This window comes from Bombina bombina, chromosome 1 (genome assembly GCF_027579735.1).
Source record: "Bombina bombina isolate aBomBom1 chromosome 1, aBomBom1.pri, whole genome shotgun sequence".
Lineage (NCBI taxonomy): Eukaryota > Metazoa > Chordata > Amphibia > Anura > Bombinatoridae > Bombina > Bombina bombina.
The window spans coordinates 752,866,608-752,880,977 of record NC_069499.1 but is presented as its reverse complement, the minus strand read 5'-3'; the positions used below and the strand labels follow the sequence as shown (position 1 = coordinate 752,880,977).

Genomic DNA, 14,370 nt, shown 5'->3' with positions numbered 1-14,370 from the left:
GAAGCCAAACCTACTTTCATTACATGTGCCAAATAACAAAAACTGCTCTAAATATGTAGAAACAGAATCAAGCAGGAAGGGGCAGGTTTTTTTTAAGATTTTCTGGGAGGCTTCAGTAGTCAGAGGTTGTATTTGCTATTTACACAGAAAAGAGATAGTATTTACTTATTCTCTTCTAGAAAATTATTTTGTTGTGTGTGTGTGGGTTTTTTTGTTTTGTTTTTTAAGAATCTGCTATTTTATGCATACTCATTTTTTTTTTTTTTTTTATCTACTTGCAGGTATGGAGGGTAAAAAACTGATTACTGCAACCGACACCCAGTACTCTGGCAATCTGCTACAAGCTTTAAATGACCAGCGTTTGCATGGACTGTTCTGTGATGTCACAGTTATTGTTGAAGACCGTAAATTTAAAGCTCACAAAAATATTCTTTCGGCCTGTAGCACTTATTTCCATCAGTTGTTCTCTCTTGCTGGGCAAGTAGTAGAACTGAATTTTGTCAGAGCAGAGATTTTTGCAGAAATACTCAACTACATTTACAGTGCAAAAATTGTACGTGTAAAGTATGATATGCTGGAGGAGCTGATTAAATCTGGAAAATTGTTAGGAGTCCCTTTTATTGCTGAGCTTGGGATTCCTTTATCACAAGTGAAGAGTATTTCAGGTGGAGTCAAAGATAGTGATGCCCATTCTGCCAATTCGGATCAAAAAGTTTGTGAACCACAAAACAGTGCACCTGCTTCATTAGCAAGCAAAACTGTAACTAAACTTGCTTCAGTCAGTGAAATGCCAGTAATCTCAGAAGCTTTTACTATGTCCAGTGAAGAATTTAAGAATTCCAAAGATTCCAAAGTAGCTGATGACTCAAAGATCAACGATTCAGACGATGATGTTATTTTCTGTTCAGAAACTGTGTCAGCCAAACCAGCTTCTGATAAAAAGGAAGTTTCACAGAGCCAAGCTCCTACTGTTAATGATCATGCTGATTCAAAGACCACAGTGAAATCTGGCCAAACTCCATCAGTTCAAAATACTAAGCCTGTAATCCAACCCACTTTAAAAAATGCCACTTTGTCTCAGAAGCATCCTGTAACTGTAAATGCAACAATAAACCATGTTCAAGCTCAACATACAAATGGGGCTGTTTCTACACCTGCTACTCTGAAGCCAGTGCAAGCCAACATTGTTGTTCCAAGTCAGAATCCTCTTCATCCACCTTCTCTTGTTGCTATAGCGCCACAAATTACCATGCCATCAACTGTTAATTTTACTTTACCAAAATTGCAACAAGGCACCTTTGCTGCTTTTCCTAAAACTGAACTAGTTCTCAATGCCAGTTGCATTGCAACTCCAGTTGTTTCCTCTGTTAACCATTTGGGAAAGCATTTTGTTACTCAGAAAAATGTTTCCTTTGATGGAGTGCAAAAGAAGCAAGTTGTGACATTCACTCAAGAGTCTTCTTCAAAACCAGGTGAATTCAAGATTAAGATTTCAGATGTTGTTTCCGGAAGCAGTAGGGAAGGCTACCCTGAGCCTGAGTCTCAGCGTATAAAAGATGGTAAAAAAGTAATAACTTTGGACACAGCCTCTGAAATAGAAGGGCTATCTACAGGTTGTAAGGTGTATGCAAACATAGGTGAGGATACATACGATATAGTAATTCCCATCAAAGAGGACCCTGATGACGCAGAATCAAAACTGGATGAAGTCGGACTTCAAAACCGAAAACGCATGAAACTCAAACATGATGATCATTATGAACTTATTGTGGATGGCAGGGTTTATTACATTTGTATTGTATGTAAAAGATCCTATGTTTGTCTGACCAGCTTACGAAGACATTTTAATGTTCATTCCTGGGAAAAAAAGTACCCATGCCGTTACTGCGAGAGAGTTTTTCCCCTTGCAGAATATCGTACAAAGCATGAGATTCACCATACAGGTGAAAGAAGATACCAATGTTTGACTTGTGGAAATTCCTTTATCAACTATCAGGTGATGGCCTCACACATTAGATCAGCTCACAGTCTAGACCCTGCTGGAGATTCAAAGCTTTATCGTTTAAATCCATGCAAAACTCTGCAAATTAGACAATATGCATACATAAACAATACAAATCATAATAATAGTCCTGTAATCAATGATGGTGGAATTGTTTATAACATCGACCCGGATAAATCAGGACCAGCTTCCGAAGACAACTCTAATTCTTCCCAAAAGCCGGTTAACTGGGATGATATCTTCATTCAACCGACGAATCAGAACGTATTTAAACCGAATACTTCTGATGGTGGTACAGAATTTGAGTTTGTTATACCAGAATCTTACTAAATCACTTAAAACCTAAAACTGAATAAAATAGGATAATAGGTGACTATTGGGTGATCGGCCATCACAATTATATGTTCTTTTTGTTTTTTGTTTTTTAAAAGCTGTAATATTGTGATATGAAACAAATGGTTAGAATTTAGTTGCATTGTGTGTAGCTATGACCAGTTTGTGGGGTCCCTAATTATTAACAATAACCTATACTTGAACTTTTTTTTTTTTTTTTAATGGAGAATATCCAAGGAACCTTGAATTAGTTTTATTCTTGATCATTGTTACAAAAAAAATATTTTGAAACACATTTTATTTAACCGATTGAATACAAATCCTTTGACTCTGCTTTCTTTGTCAAAATAGGGTCTTCCCTGTTTGTATACAGTTTAATGTATTCTTGTTCTTTCTCTGTTCTTGCACTTTAAAGCTTAGCTCCTGATTTGTAAATTTGGCATCAGCATTGTGCTAGTAACATGGATTTTTAAATCAAAGACATGTTTGATCGAGAATTAGCACACCCTAGAATATTTGGCCTATTTCTGTGAATGCAAAATTAGACAGTATAGTTATACTTTGGTTTCATTATGAACTCTCAACCTTCCCTCTTCAACAGCACTTTATTATGGTCAAAACTGTAGCTTCACCCCTTCTACACTGTTCTGAGCTGCAATGCTGAATGCAGACTGAGGGGTGCTGGGCAGATTGGCTGTATAAGTACTTAAATGGTTGTTGAGCATTAACGTATATATGGGGCTTGATGGTTAAGAGTATTCATAATGAGGTAGTTGAGCCACAATGTTAAGTTAGCCTGCTTGTATGGGAAAATATATCCATTATGTACGTTTTTTTTTTTTGTTTTTTTACATAATTATACTGTCTAGTTAAATAGATTTTACTCAAACGGTGGTTCAAAGGCAAACAATAACTGATAACTAAAACTGTAATGTCAAAAAAATAGCCATAGAAAGAAGTAGAATTGAAAAAACTAAGAGGAAAAAGTGATTGCCATATTAGCACCTCTAAGAACAAAGTGCTAAATAGGTTATTATTCTGTTTTAGTTTCAGATATATTAATAGAGCAAGTTGTTGGATTTCATAAGCTTCCAAGGTCTCAACAGTCTCTCCTGTGGCCTTTATGGACTATGCAATCCAAAATAAGTTTTCATGTATATCCAATGTCCTTAGATAAAACTAAAAAGCACTGATGTCTCTTTCTGGATTAAAATCTATATTATATCACTGATAATATACACACATGCTTAGAAAAAGTAATCTACATGGAGAGCAGACCAAAAGCAAATATTATCTGTTAAGACGTGTTTGTACAGAGCCATAAAATGAAGTTAAGACAACAGATACTGTTACTTTAAGAGAACATCCTGAGATAATTGAGCCCTGTGTTCTCTTTGTACAGTCTTCCTTTTGTACTTGAAAGTCTTATTTATCAATGTTCTCATAACATGTTATTCTCTGCAATGACAAAGATGTTTTTTTCTTTGATTGTTTTATTACCCTTTTTTGCGCCGCAAGACAGCTCTATTTATAGTGTGTGTGCACATATCTACCCCAACGCTGCTTTGTGGATCTCTAGCTCCAGTCTGTTCAAATAGTCTTTAGAGGTCACAAACCAGTTATTACCTAAAAGGGCATGAAAGTCATACTTGAAAAGCACCACAATGTATTTCAATTAAGCTTATTTTCTGTCTTCAAAAATTCACTGTTGGAAATACATTATTTATGCATCCGATGTCAGATACTGCCATAGACTGTGCGCATACCCATTTGTCTCTTGTGCATTACTTCAAATGTAAGTAATGTTTTGCAATTTACCACCTATTTTATTTAAAGGATGCAAGCAAATGCATGTATATACAGGCTGGGTCCATATCTCAATTTCATAAAGGGTTTTTATATCAATTTAAAGCTCTGTCATTTTGACACTATATTGACTGAGTTATTTAGTAGGGAGGTCCTAAACCCTTGGCTGTTGGAAATTCTTAAAGACACATTGGTTCAGATATCTCTGCTCTTGCTCCCAGAATGCATTAAAGGGACAGTATACACTCATTTTCATATAACTGCATGTAATAGACACTACTATAAAGAATAAGATGCACAGATACTGATATAAAAATCCAGTATAAAACTGTTTAAAAACTTACTTAGAAGCTGTCAGTTTGGCTCTGTTAAAAAGGTAGTTGGAAAGCCCACTGCAAGTGGCAAATAAGACACTCCCCCCTCCCCCTTCTTTTACATATGAAAAGACCCTTTACACAAACAGGAGCAAGCTGGAGAAGGTAGCTGACGGTATTCAAATAAAACTTTAGGGCTTGGTTAGGAGTCTGAAAATCAGAGCAATGATATTTAAAAATAAGCAAAACTATACATTTATTTAAAAAAAAAAAACTTTATGGGCTATATAAATAGACCATCTATAAAACATTTATGCAAAGAAAAAATGAGTATATAATGTCCCTTTAATTGTCATATTTGCGCTGGAGTAGTAATGATGTTGTTTCTCTTTCCATTTACTCGTGGAAAGTTGTATATTACAAACGTCATTGTAGCATTTCAGCTTAAAGGACTGATTTTCAAACCTGTCCTAAGGCCTCCCAAAACAAGCCAGATTTTCAGTATTACCTTAGGTGAGAGCAGGTAAATAACCAGGTTTACGAATCAGCTGATTATTTCACCTGTGCTCTAGTTCAGACATCCTCGAAATCTGGCCAGTTAGGGAGTCCCCGAGAACAGGTTTGAAAACCAGTGGCTTAGAAGATGCTAGCTATTTAAAAAAAACAATAAATAAATACTAAACAAAGCAGAAGGGGGGGTGTAGATACATTTTGAATAAAACTGTCTTGCACTAAATTAAAAATAAATGTTTTTAGACATATCTGATTTTTCTTTGTGGTTTAAATTATTTTACTACTTTATAATAAAAAAGACCAATACTGCTGAGTATTAATGTGCATAGCTTTATGTAACAAGATTTAAAGAAATCAGTGTTTTTACATACAGTAGACATGTAGGGAGGACATCACAGAATGCCTTTTTTATTTTTCCTGTTCTATGACGTCAGAGAATAGCAAATGCTGATCACTTCTGGTACTACTGAAAGGAAACTAAATTAAAAGTATCAGTACTTCTTTAAAAATTACAAAGTTTTTTTTGTTTAGGGGGGGGGGTTCTCTCATGAGTGGCCTGTAGTTTTAGTTTACATTGGATGTCCATTTTCTGGTGTGTTTTTTTTTCTTTTTTTAAATTTTTGTTTGCTTTCTACTGCCACTCATACATAGAATTTTAAGAATTCATATATATGTTGCATCTTTCCCCCACTGTGCACTGGTAGAGTTTAGATTTTAAAACAAAAAAAAAAAAAGTTTTAACACTTTTAGTAGTTTAGCATTTCTAAAAAAATGTTTTGCTCATTTACATAAATGATCTGAAAAATAAAAATGTTAATAGATTAAAGGGGTTGTTGTGCTTAGTATAGTAATGTAGGTAAATGGGTACATTTTCTTACCTTTAAATAAAAAATGAAATTGTTTTAATACTATACTTTGTTCTATGTGTATTTTGACACTTTGAGGGATTTTTCATTGTAAAAGCATAGGCATACAAAAATGTAACTACACGGTAATAAATTAGCATTGCCTTATGTAATAATTCTTTAATAAGGAGAACAGAAAGACAAATATGGTTTATGGTTGGACTTGTGGTTCTTTTCACTTGAGAAGTTTCAAATATACAGCAGGAAATCCCCCCCCCCCCTCCAAATTTTCAACTAAATGGCTCTTTCAGCTAGATAATAAAATACTATTTCTCCAACATTGGTGTGTCCGGTCCACGGCGTCATCCTTACTTGTGGGAATATCTCTTCCCCAACAGGAAATGGCAAAGAGTCATATAGTCCCTCCTAGGCTCCACCCACCCCAGTCATTCTCTTTGCCGTTGCACAGGCAACATCTCCATGGAGATGGTTAAGAGTATGTGGTGTTTAGTTGTAGTTTTTTTATTCTACTATCAAGAGTTTGTTATTTTAAAATAGTGCTGGTATGTACTCTGAAACAGAAAAAGATGAAGATTTCTGTTTGTGAGAGGAAGATGATTTTAGCAGACAGTAACTAAAATCGATTGCTGTTTCCACATAGGACTGTTGAGATGAAGTAACTTCAGTTGGGGGAAACAGTTAGCAGACTTTTCTGCTTAAGGTATGACTAGCCATATTTCTAACAAGACTATGTAATGCTGGAAGGCTGTCATTTCCCCTCATGGGGACCGGTAAGCCATTTTCTTAGTCTCAAACAGAATAAAGGGCTTAATATGGGCTATAAAGCTGGTAGACACTTTTATGGGCTAAATCGATTGCTTTATTTGGACATTTTATACATGTTTATGCTGATAATTCACACTTATAAACTTGGGGAACGTTTTTTAACGTCAGGCACTATGTTAGACACCTTTTCCAGTCAGGAAGGGCCTTCCCAGTTGTAGGCTGAGCCTCATTTTCGCGCCATTACTGCACAGTTGTTTTTGAGAGCCAGACATGCAGATGCATGTGTGAGGACCCGAAAGTAGTTGGAAAAGTTCCTAGAAGGCGTCTTTTGGTATCGTATTCTCCTCTGGGCTTGGTAAAGTCACAGCAAAGGCTGTAGCTGGGACTGTATAGGGGTTAAATCTGTAACCGGCTCCGGTTTCGTTATTTTAAGGGTTAAAGCTCTGAAAATTGGTGTGCAATACTTTTAATGCTTTAAGACACTGTGATGAAATTTTGGTAAATTTTGAACAATTCCTTCATATTTTTTCACATATTCAGTAATAAAGTGTGCTCTGTTTAAAATTTAAAGAGACAGTAACGGTTTTGTTTTAAAACGGTTTTTGTGCTTTATTGACAAGTTTAAGCCTGTTTTAACATGTCTGTGCCTTCAGATAAGCTATGTTCTATATGTATGAAAGCCAATGTGTCTCCCCCTTCAAAATTGTGTGATAATTGTGCCATAGCGTCCAAACAAAGTAAGGACAGTACTGCCACAGATAATGAAATTGCCCAAGATGATTCCTCAGATGAAGGGAGTAGACATGGTTCTACATCATCTCCTTCTGTGTCTACACCAGTTTTGCCCACGCAGGAGGCCCCTAGTACTTCTAGCGCGCCAATGCTTATTACCATGCAACAATTGAAGGCTGTAATGGATAACTCCATAGCGAATATTTTATCCAAAATGCCTGCATATCAGAGAAAGCGCGATTGCTCTGTTTTAAACACAGAAGAGCAGGAGGGCGCTGATGATAATTGTTCTGTCATACCCTCACACCAATCTGAAGGGGCCATGAGGGAGGTTTTGTCAGATGGGGAAATTTCAGATTCAGGAAAAATTTCTCAGCAGGCTGAACCTGATGTTGTGACATTTAAATTTAAATTAGAACATCTCCGCGCACTGCTTAAGGAGGTGTTATCTACTCTGGATGATTGTGACAACTTGGTCATTCCAGAAAAATTATGCAAGATGGACAAGTTCCTAGAGGTTCCGGTGCACCCCGACGCTTTTCCTATACCCAAGCGGGTGGCGGACATAGTGAATAAGGAGTGGGAGAAGCCCGGCATACCTTTTGTTCCCCCTCCTATATTTAAGAAATTATTTCCTATGGTCGACCCCAGAAAGGACTTATGGCAGACAGTCCCTAAGGTCGAGGGGGCAGTTTCTACTCTAAACAAGCGCACTACTATTCCTATCGAGGATAGTTGTGTTTTCAAAGATCTTCATTCTTTTCCACGTCCTTCCATAGCTCAGTGCATGGAAGTAGTAGGGTTGATGGTTGCAGCAATGGACATAGTTCCTTTTGCGCAAATTCATTTAAGACCATTACAACTGTGCATGCTGAAACAGTGGAATGGGGACTATACAGACTTGTCTCCAGTGATTCAAGTAGATCAGAAGACCAGAGATTCACTCCATTGGTGGATATCCCTGGACCACCTATCCCAGGGAATGAGCTTCCGCAGACCAGAGTGGGTCATTGTCACGACCGACGCCAGTCTAGTGGGCTGGGGTGCGGTCTGGGAATCCCTGAAAGCTCAGGGACTATGGTCTTGGGAAGAGTCTCTTCTCCCGATAAACATTCTGGAACTAAGAGCGATATTCAATGCTCTCAGGGCTTGGCCTCAGCTTGCAAAGGCCAGATTCATAAGATTCCAATCAGACAACATGACGACTGTTGCGTATATCAATCATCAGGGGGGAACAAGGAGTTCCCTGGCGATGAAAGAAGTGACCAAAATAATACAATGGGCGGAGAATCACTCCTGCCATCTATCTGCGATCCACATCCCAGGTGTGGAAAACTGGGAAGCGGATTATCTGAGTCGTCAGACATTCCATCCGGGGCAGTGGGAACTCCACCCGGAGATTTTTGCCCAGTTGACTCATTTATGGGGCATTCCAGACATGGATCTGATGGCGTCTCGTCAGAACTTCAAGGTTCCTTGCTACGGGTCCAGATCCAGGGATCCCAAGGCGACTCTAGTAGATGCACTAGCAGCGCCTTGGTCCTTCAACCTAGCTTATGTGTTTCCACCGTTTCCTCTCATTCCCAGGCTGGTAGCCAGGATCAAACAGGAGAGGGCCTCGGTGATCTTGATAGCTCCTGCGTGGCCACGCAGGACTTGGTATGCAGACCTGGTGAATATGTCATCGGTTCCACCATGGAAGCTACCTTTGAGACAGGACCTTCTTGTTCAGGGTCCATTCGAACATCCAAATCTGGTCTCCCTCCAGCTGACGGCTTGGAGATTGAACGCTTGATTCTATCAAAGCGTGGGTTTTCAGATTCTGTGATAGATACTCTGGTTCAGGCCAGAAAACCGGTAACTAGAAAGATTTACCATAAAATATGGAAAAGATATATCTGCTGGTGTGAATCCAAGGGATTCCCATGGAATAAGATAAAAATTCCTAAGATTCTTTCCTTTCTGCAAGAAGGTTTGGATAAAGGATTACCTTCGAGTTCTCTAAAGGGACAGATTTCTGCTTTATCTGTCTTACTACACAAACGACTGGCAGCTATGCCAGATGTTCAAGCATTTGTTCAGGCTCTGGTTAGGATCAAGCCTGTTTACAGACCTTTGACTCCTCCCTGGAGTTTAAATCTAGTCCTTTCAGTTCTTCAAGGGGTTCCGTTTGCACCTCTACATTCCATAGATATTAAGTTGTTATCTTGGAAAGTTTTGTTTTTGGTTGCTATTTCTTCTGCTAGAAGAGTTTCAGAGTTATCTGCTCTGCAGTGTTCTCCGCCCTATCTGGTGTTCCATGCAGATAAGGTGGTTTTGCGTACTAAGCCTGGTTTTCTTCCAAAGGTTGTTTCTAACAAAAATATTAACCAGGAGATAGTTGTACCTTCTTTGTGTCCGAATCCAGTTTCAAAGAAGGAACGTTTGTTACACAATTTGGACGTAGTCCGTGCTCTAAGATTCTATTTAGAAGCTACAAAAGATTTCAGACAAACATCTTCTCTGTTTGTCGTCTATTCTGGTAAAAGGAGAGGTCAAAAAGCGACTTCTACCTCTCTTTCCTTTTGGCTTAAAAGCATCATCCGATTGGCTTACGAGACTGCCGGACGGCAGCCTCCTGAAAGAATCACAGCTCTCTCCACTAGGGCTGTGGCTTCCACATGGGCCTTCAAGAACGAGGCTTCTGTTGATCAGATATGTAAGGCAGCGACTTGGTCTTCACTGCACACTTTTGCCAAATTTTACAAATTTGATACTTTTGCTTCTTCGGAGGCTATTTTTGGGAGAAAGGTTTTGCAAGCCGTGGTGCCTTCCGTTTAGGTAACCTGATTTGCTCCCTCCCTTCATCCGTGTCCTAAAGCTTTGGTATTGGTTCCCACAAGTAAGGATGACGCCGTGGACCGGACACACCAATGTTGGAGAAAACAGAATTTATGCTTACCTGATAAATTACTTTCTCCAACGGTGTGTCCGGTCCACGGCCCGCCCTGGTTTTTTAATCAGGTCTGATGAATTATTTTCTCTAACTACAGTCACCACGGTACCATATGGTTTCTCCTATATTTTTCCTCCTGTCCGTCGGTCGAATGACTGGGGTGGGCGGAGCCTAGGAGGGACTATATGGCCAGCTTTGCTGGGACTCTTTGCCATTTCCTGTTGGGGAAGAGATATTCCCACAAGTAAGGATGACGCCGTGGACCGGACACACCGTTGGAGAAAGTAATTTATCAGGTAAGCATAAATTCTGTTTTCTTGTAGTTTAGTGTTAGAATCAGGCATGTGTTTAAACCTGTTGCTCCCCCATGGAGCCTTAAAGGGACAGTGAACACAATTTTTTTTTCTTTCTTGATTCAGATAGAGCATGCAATTTTAAGCAACTTTCTAATTTACTCCTATTATCAAATTTTCTTTGTTCTTTTGCTATCTTTATTTGAGAAAGAAGGCACTTTTTGGTTTAAACCCTGGGCAGCACTTGTTTATTGGTGGGTGAATTTATCCACCAATCAGCAAGAACAACCCAGGTTGGGCCGGCATCTAAACTTACATTCTTGCTTATCAAATAAATATACCAAGAGAATGAAAAAAATTGATAATAGGAGTAAATTAGAAAGTTGCTTAAAATTTCATGCTCTATCTGAATCGCAAAATAAAAAATTTGGGTTCAGTGTCCCTTTAATAGTAGGCATGGTCACGTGATTAAATTGGACGCTGAAAAAAGCTGAATGCCGCTGTCTGCTGCCATATTCAGCATTTGTTTTACAAAATTCTGCACATACCTATAATAATTAAAAGATGCGTAACATGATGTTCTGCTAATTTATGATTACACTACAGTAAATAGGTATTTTTCATGCTATTTTCTTTATTGTAAGCCCATTTTTCATGAATTACTTGGATATCATGGCATTTTCACTATTTCTATAATTTGTTTGTTAAACAGAATTAAAGTTTAAAAACTTTAATTAAAACTATAAACCTTATCTGGGCAATATTATTCATTTTTAAAGGAAAACTGAAAATAACGTTTCAGCTCAATGCATTGACTACATTTACTTGGTTGAGTAGTCCATTTTGCTTTTTTGTTTTTAGAAATTTGCAGAAAAAGTGAAGTGCAGAGCTGGTCAGTGGACTAGTGGTGCCAAAGACATTTTGTAAATGATTTCACTCCTCCCATATCGGCTCTTTTCAGACCTCATTATATCCCTGGCAAGACTGTCTAAAGAAACCCGCTTGTTAACCCCTTAATATATATGCTATGTTTTCTCTTCAAACATTATTAGCGCATATGTATAATGTAGCCTCTCAATATTGTACTGACAGGGGAAAACATAACATGGTTATCAATATAAGCTTTCCTTTTAATTGGGTTGTTAGTTGGAGCCTTGCTTGCCAGTGCCTTCAATATATAATACACAGGGAGTCTCATACAGGAAGGGCATCCACATGACACCTTTGTCTCCAAAATCACCAAAAGAAAAAACATTGTTTTAAAGCCATGGGAGCTATTGCTCCTAGAATTTGCATGATTTCTTTCTATTTAATAAATTCATTTATTTCCTGGCTTCTAAATAAACCAGTGGCTGGCTCCAAGTTTTCTTAGGAACTTGAAAACCCCTGAATTTTATTTCTGGCGTAGCGTCTTCACTGAGCTGCTTGCCTTCATACCATGGGCAGCAATAGGATCCAGCTGCAACCCTATGCAGTTTAGGTGTTTTTTTTTCTTTATCTTCAAAACTGTTTTGTTTTCATGTGGGAAAACTCACTGCAGTGTTTTAAATTAACCCTTAACTGCACAAGGTCTGGTTCAGTAACCATGCACCCATATACAATGTAAAATGTTTCTAAATAATTCTAATACTTACTTGGCTATATTTTTAGTAAAGGAGACCTTGATCATTACTATGTTTTTATATTAAAAAAACAAAAAAAAAGACTAGGAACTAGGAAATGATTGGAGGAGTGTTTTTAAAAGGGTAAATATATAAATAATGATTTGAATTTTAAAACAACAATAATGGCACAGTCATGGTTTTGTGGGGTGCAAAATGTTTTAACAGTGTTATGTGCTAGAAGGTTGTAATTAATATTCTAGGAAATGCATGTAAGCTATTTATTTGTAATACAAATATACGCAAGTAACACTGAGACCACGTCAAGAATACCCACTATAATTTGCTGACACCATGGGTATTCTGGGCATTTAACCCTTATACTAGTAAAGACATATGCAAGGTTGCTTTTGTCTGCAGCAAAGTTCTAAATCTTTTCTTGCAGCATTTACATCTTAGGCCATTGCACTTATTGAATGTCACTTATTTAATATTTTAAATACTGCTATACACTGTCTAAATATATTTATGCTCAACTGCGAGTAAACATGAAAAGTCGCTTTATCTCCGTTAACTATTGCACGACCATGTTTTTAAAAAAAAGAAAATTTGGTTAACTTTTTTCCTACCAGAGACAGTCATATGTAATTAAAAAGGATAGGAAGTCTGGTAGCAGATGCTATTTATGGATAATATATATATATATATTTGTTAGCGATAAGAGATCGCATTGAGATGTGAAAAGTTTTTGGTTCTCAATATTCCAGCCATAAACCTTCTCAAAATAGCATTCCCATATGATTGACTCTTTACATTACACAAAGAAATAAAACCTTATTAGACTGCATGCTTGTTAACCCCCCTTTTTTTTTCTTTTTTTTAACATGGTCATTTTGCTGAAAATAAAATGACATCTGTATGTGTGGCAATATAATGGTGGGTGTTACAATCTGTAATCTCCCAACTGTCCTATTTTTGAGATGGTTCATTACTAATATTATCTTTTGTAAATATACTTGTACATATTTTCTTGACATTTTTTGTGCTACTTTTCACTAATACTTGAGCCGTTAGACTAGAACATTCTATGGCCTACCAATAAACTTTTTTTTTCAATATTGACTTGTGCAGAATTGTTTTCTTTAAAGTAATATGTGGTTATGTACTCTTTCTCTGCTATTTACTGTCTTTCCATTGGTTCCTGTACAAATTCAGTTAGTAAAACAACTCTCAGCCGAGCATTTCTGAAAGCTGTTTCTCCAACATTGGTGTGTCCGGTCCACGGCGTCATCCTTACTTGTGGGATATTCTCTTCCCCAACAGGAAATGGCAAAGAGTCCCAGCAAAGCTGGTCACATGATCCCTCCTAGGCTCCGCCCACCCCAGTCATTCTCTTTGCCGTTGCACAGGCAACATCTCCACGGAGATGGTTAAGAGTTTTTTGTAGTTTTATTCTTCTATCAAGTGTTTGTTATTTTAAAATAGTGCTGGTATGTACTATTTACTCTGAAACAGAAAAGGATGAAGATTTCTGTTTGTAAGAGGAAGATGATTTTAGCAGACAGTAACTAAAATCGATTGCTGTTTCCACACAGGACTGTTGAGATGAAGTAACTTCAGTTGGGGGAAACAGTTAGCAGTCTTTTCTGCTTAAGGTATGACTAGCCATATTTCTAACAAGACCATGTAATGCTGGAAGGCTGTCATTTCCCCTCATGGGGACCGGTAAGCCATTTTCTTAGTTAAACATAAAAGAATAAAGGGCTTCAAAAAGGGCTTAAAAACTGGTAGACATTTTTCTGGGCTAAAACAATTGCTTTACTAGGCATATTATGCAGATTCTAACTAATTATTGGTATTATAATCTTGGGGAACGTTTAGAAAAACGGCAGGCACTGTGTTGAACACCTTTTTCAGATGGGGGCCTTTCTAGTTATAGACAGAGCCTCATTCTGGGACTGTATAGGGGTTAAATGTAAAAACGGCTCCGGTTCCGTTAATTTAAGGGTTAAAGCTCTGAAATTTGGTGTGCAATACTTTTAATGCTTTAAGACATTTAAGAAATTTTGGTGAATTTTGAACAATTCCTTCATACTTTTTCACATATTCAGTAATAAAGTGTTTTCAGTTTGAAATTTAAAGTGACAGTAACGGTTTTATTTTAAAACGTTTTTTGTGCTTTGTTGACAAGTTTAAGCCTGTTTAACATG

General features: G+C 37.5%; 1 protein-coding gene across 1 annotated transcript; it reads left to right on the top strand.

Annotated features, from left to right (window-relative positions):
* The first annotated feature begins 283 nt into the window (after positions 1–283).
* LOC128645946 (transcriptional regulator Kaiso-like) lies at positions 284–5,879 on the top strand. The gene has a single exon (XM_053699293.1). It carries the CDS (start codon positions 284–286, stop codon positions 2,330–2,332), a length of 2,049 nt encoding a protein of 682 aa, XP_053555268.1. The 3' UTR covers positions 2,333–5,879.
* Positions 5,880–14,370: the final 8,491 nt, after the last annotated feature.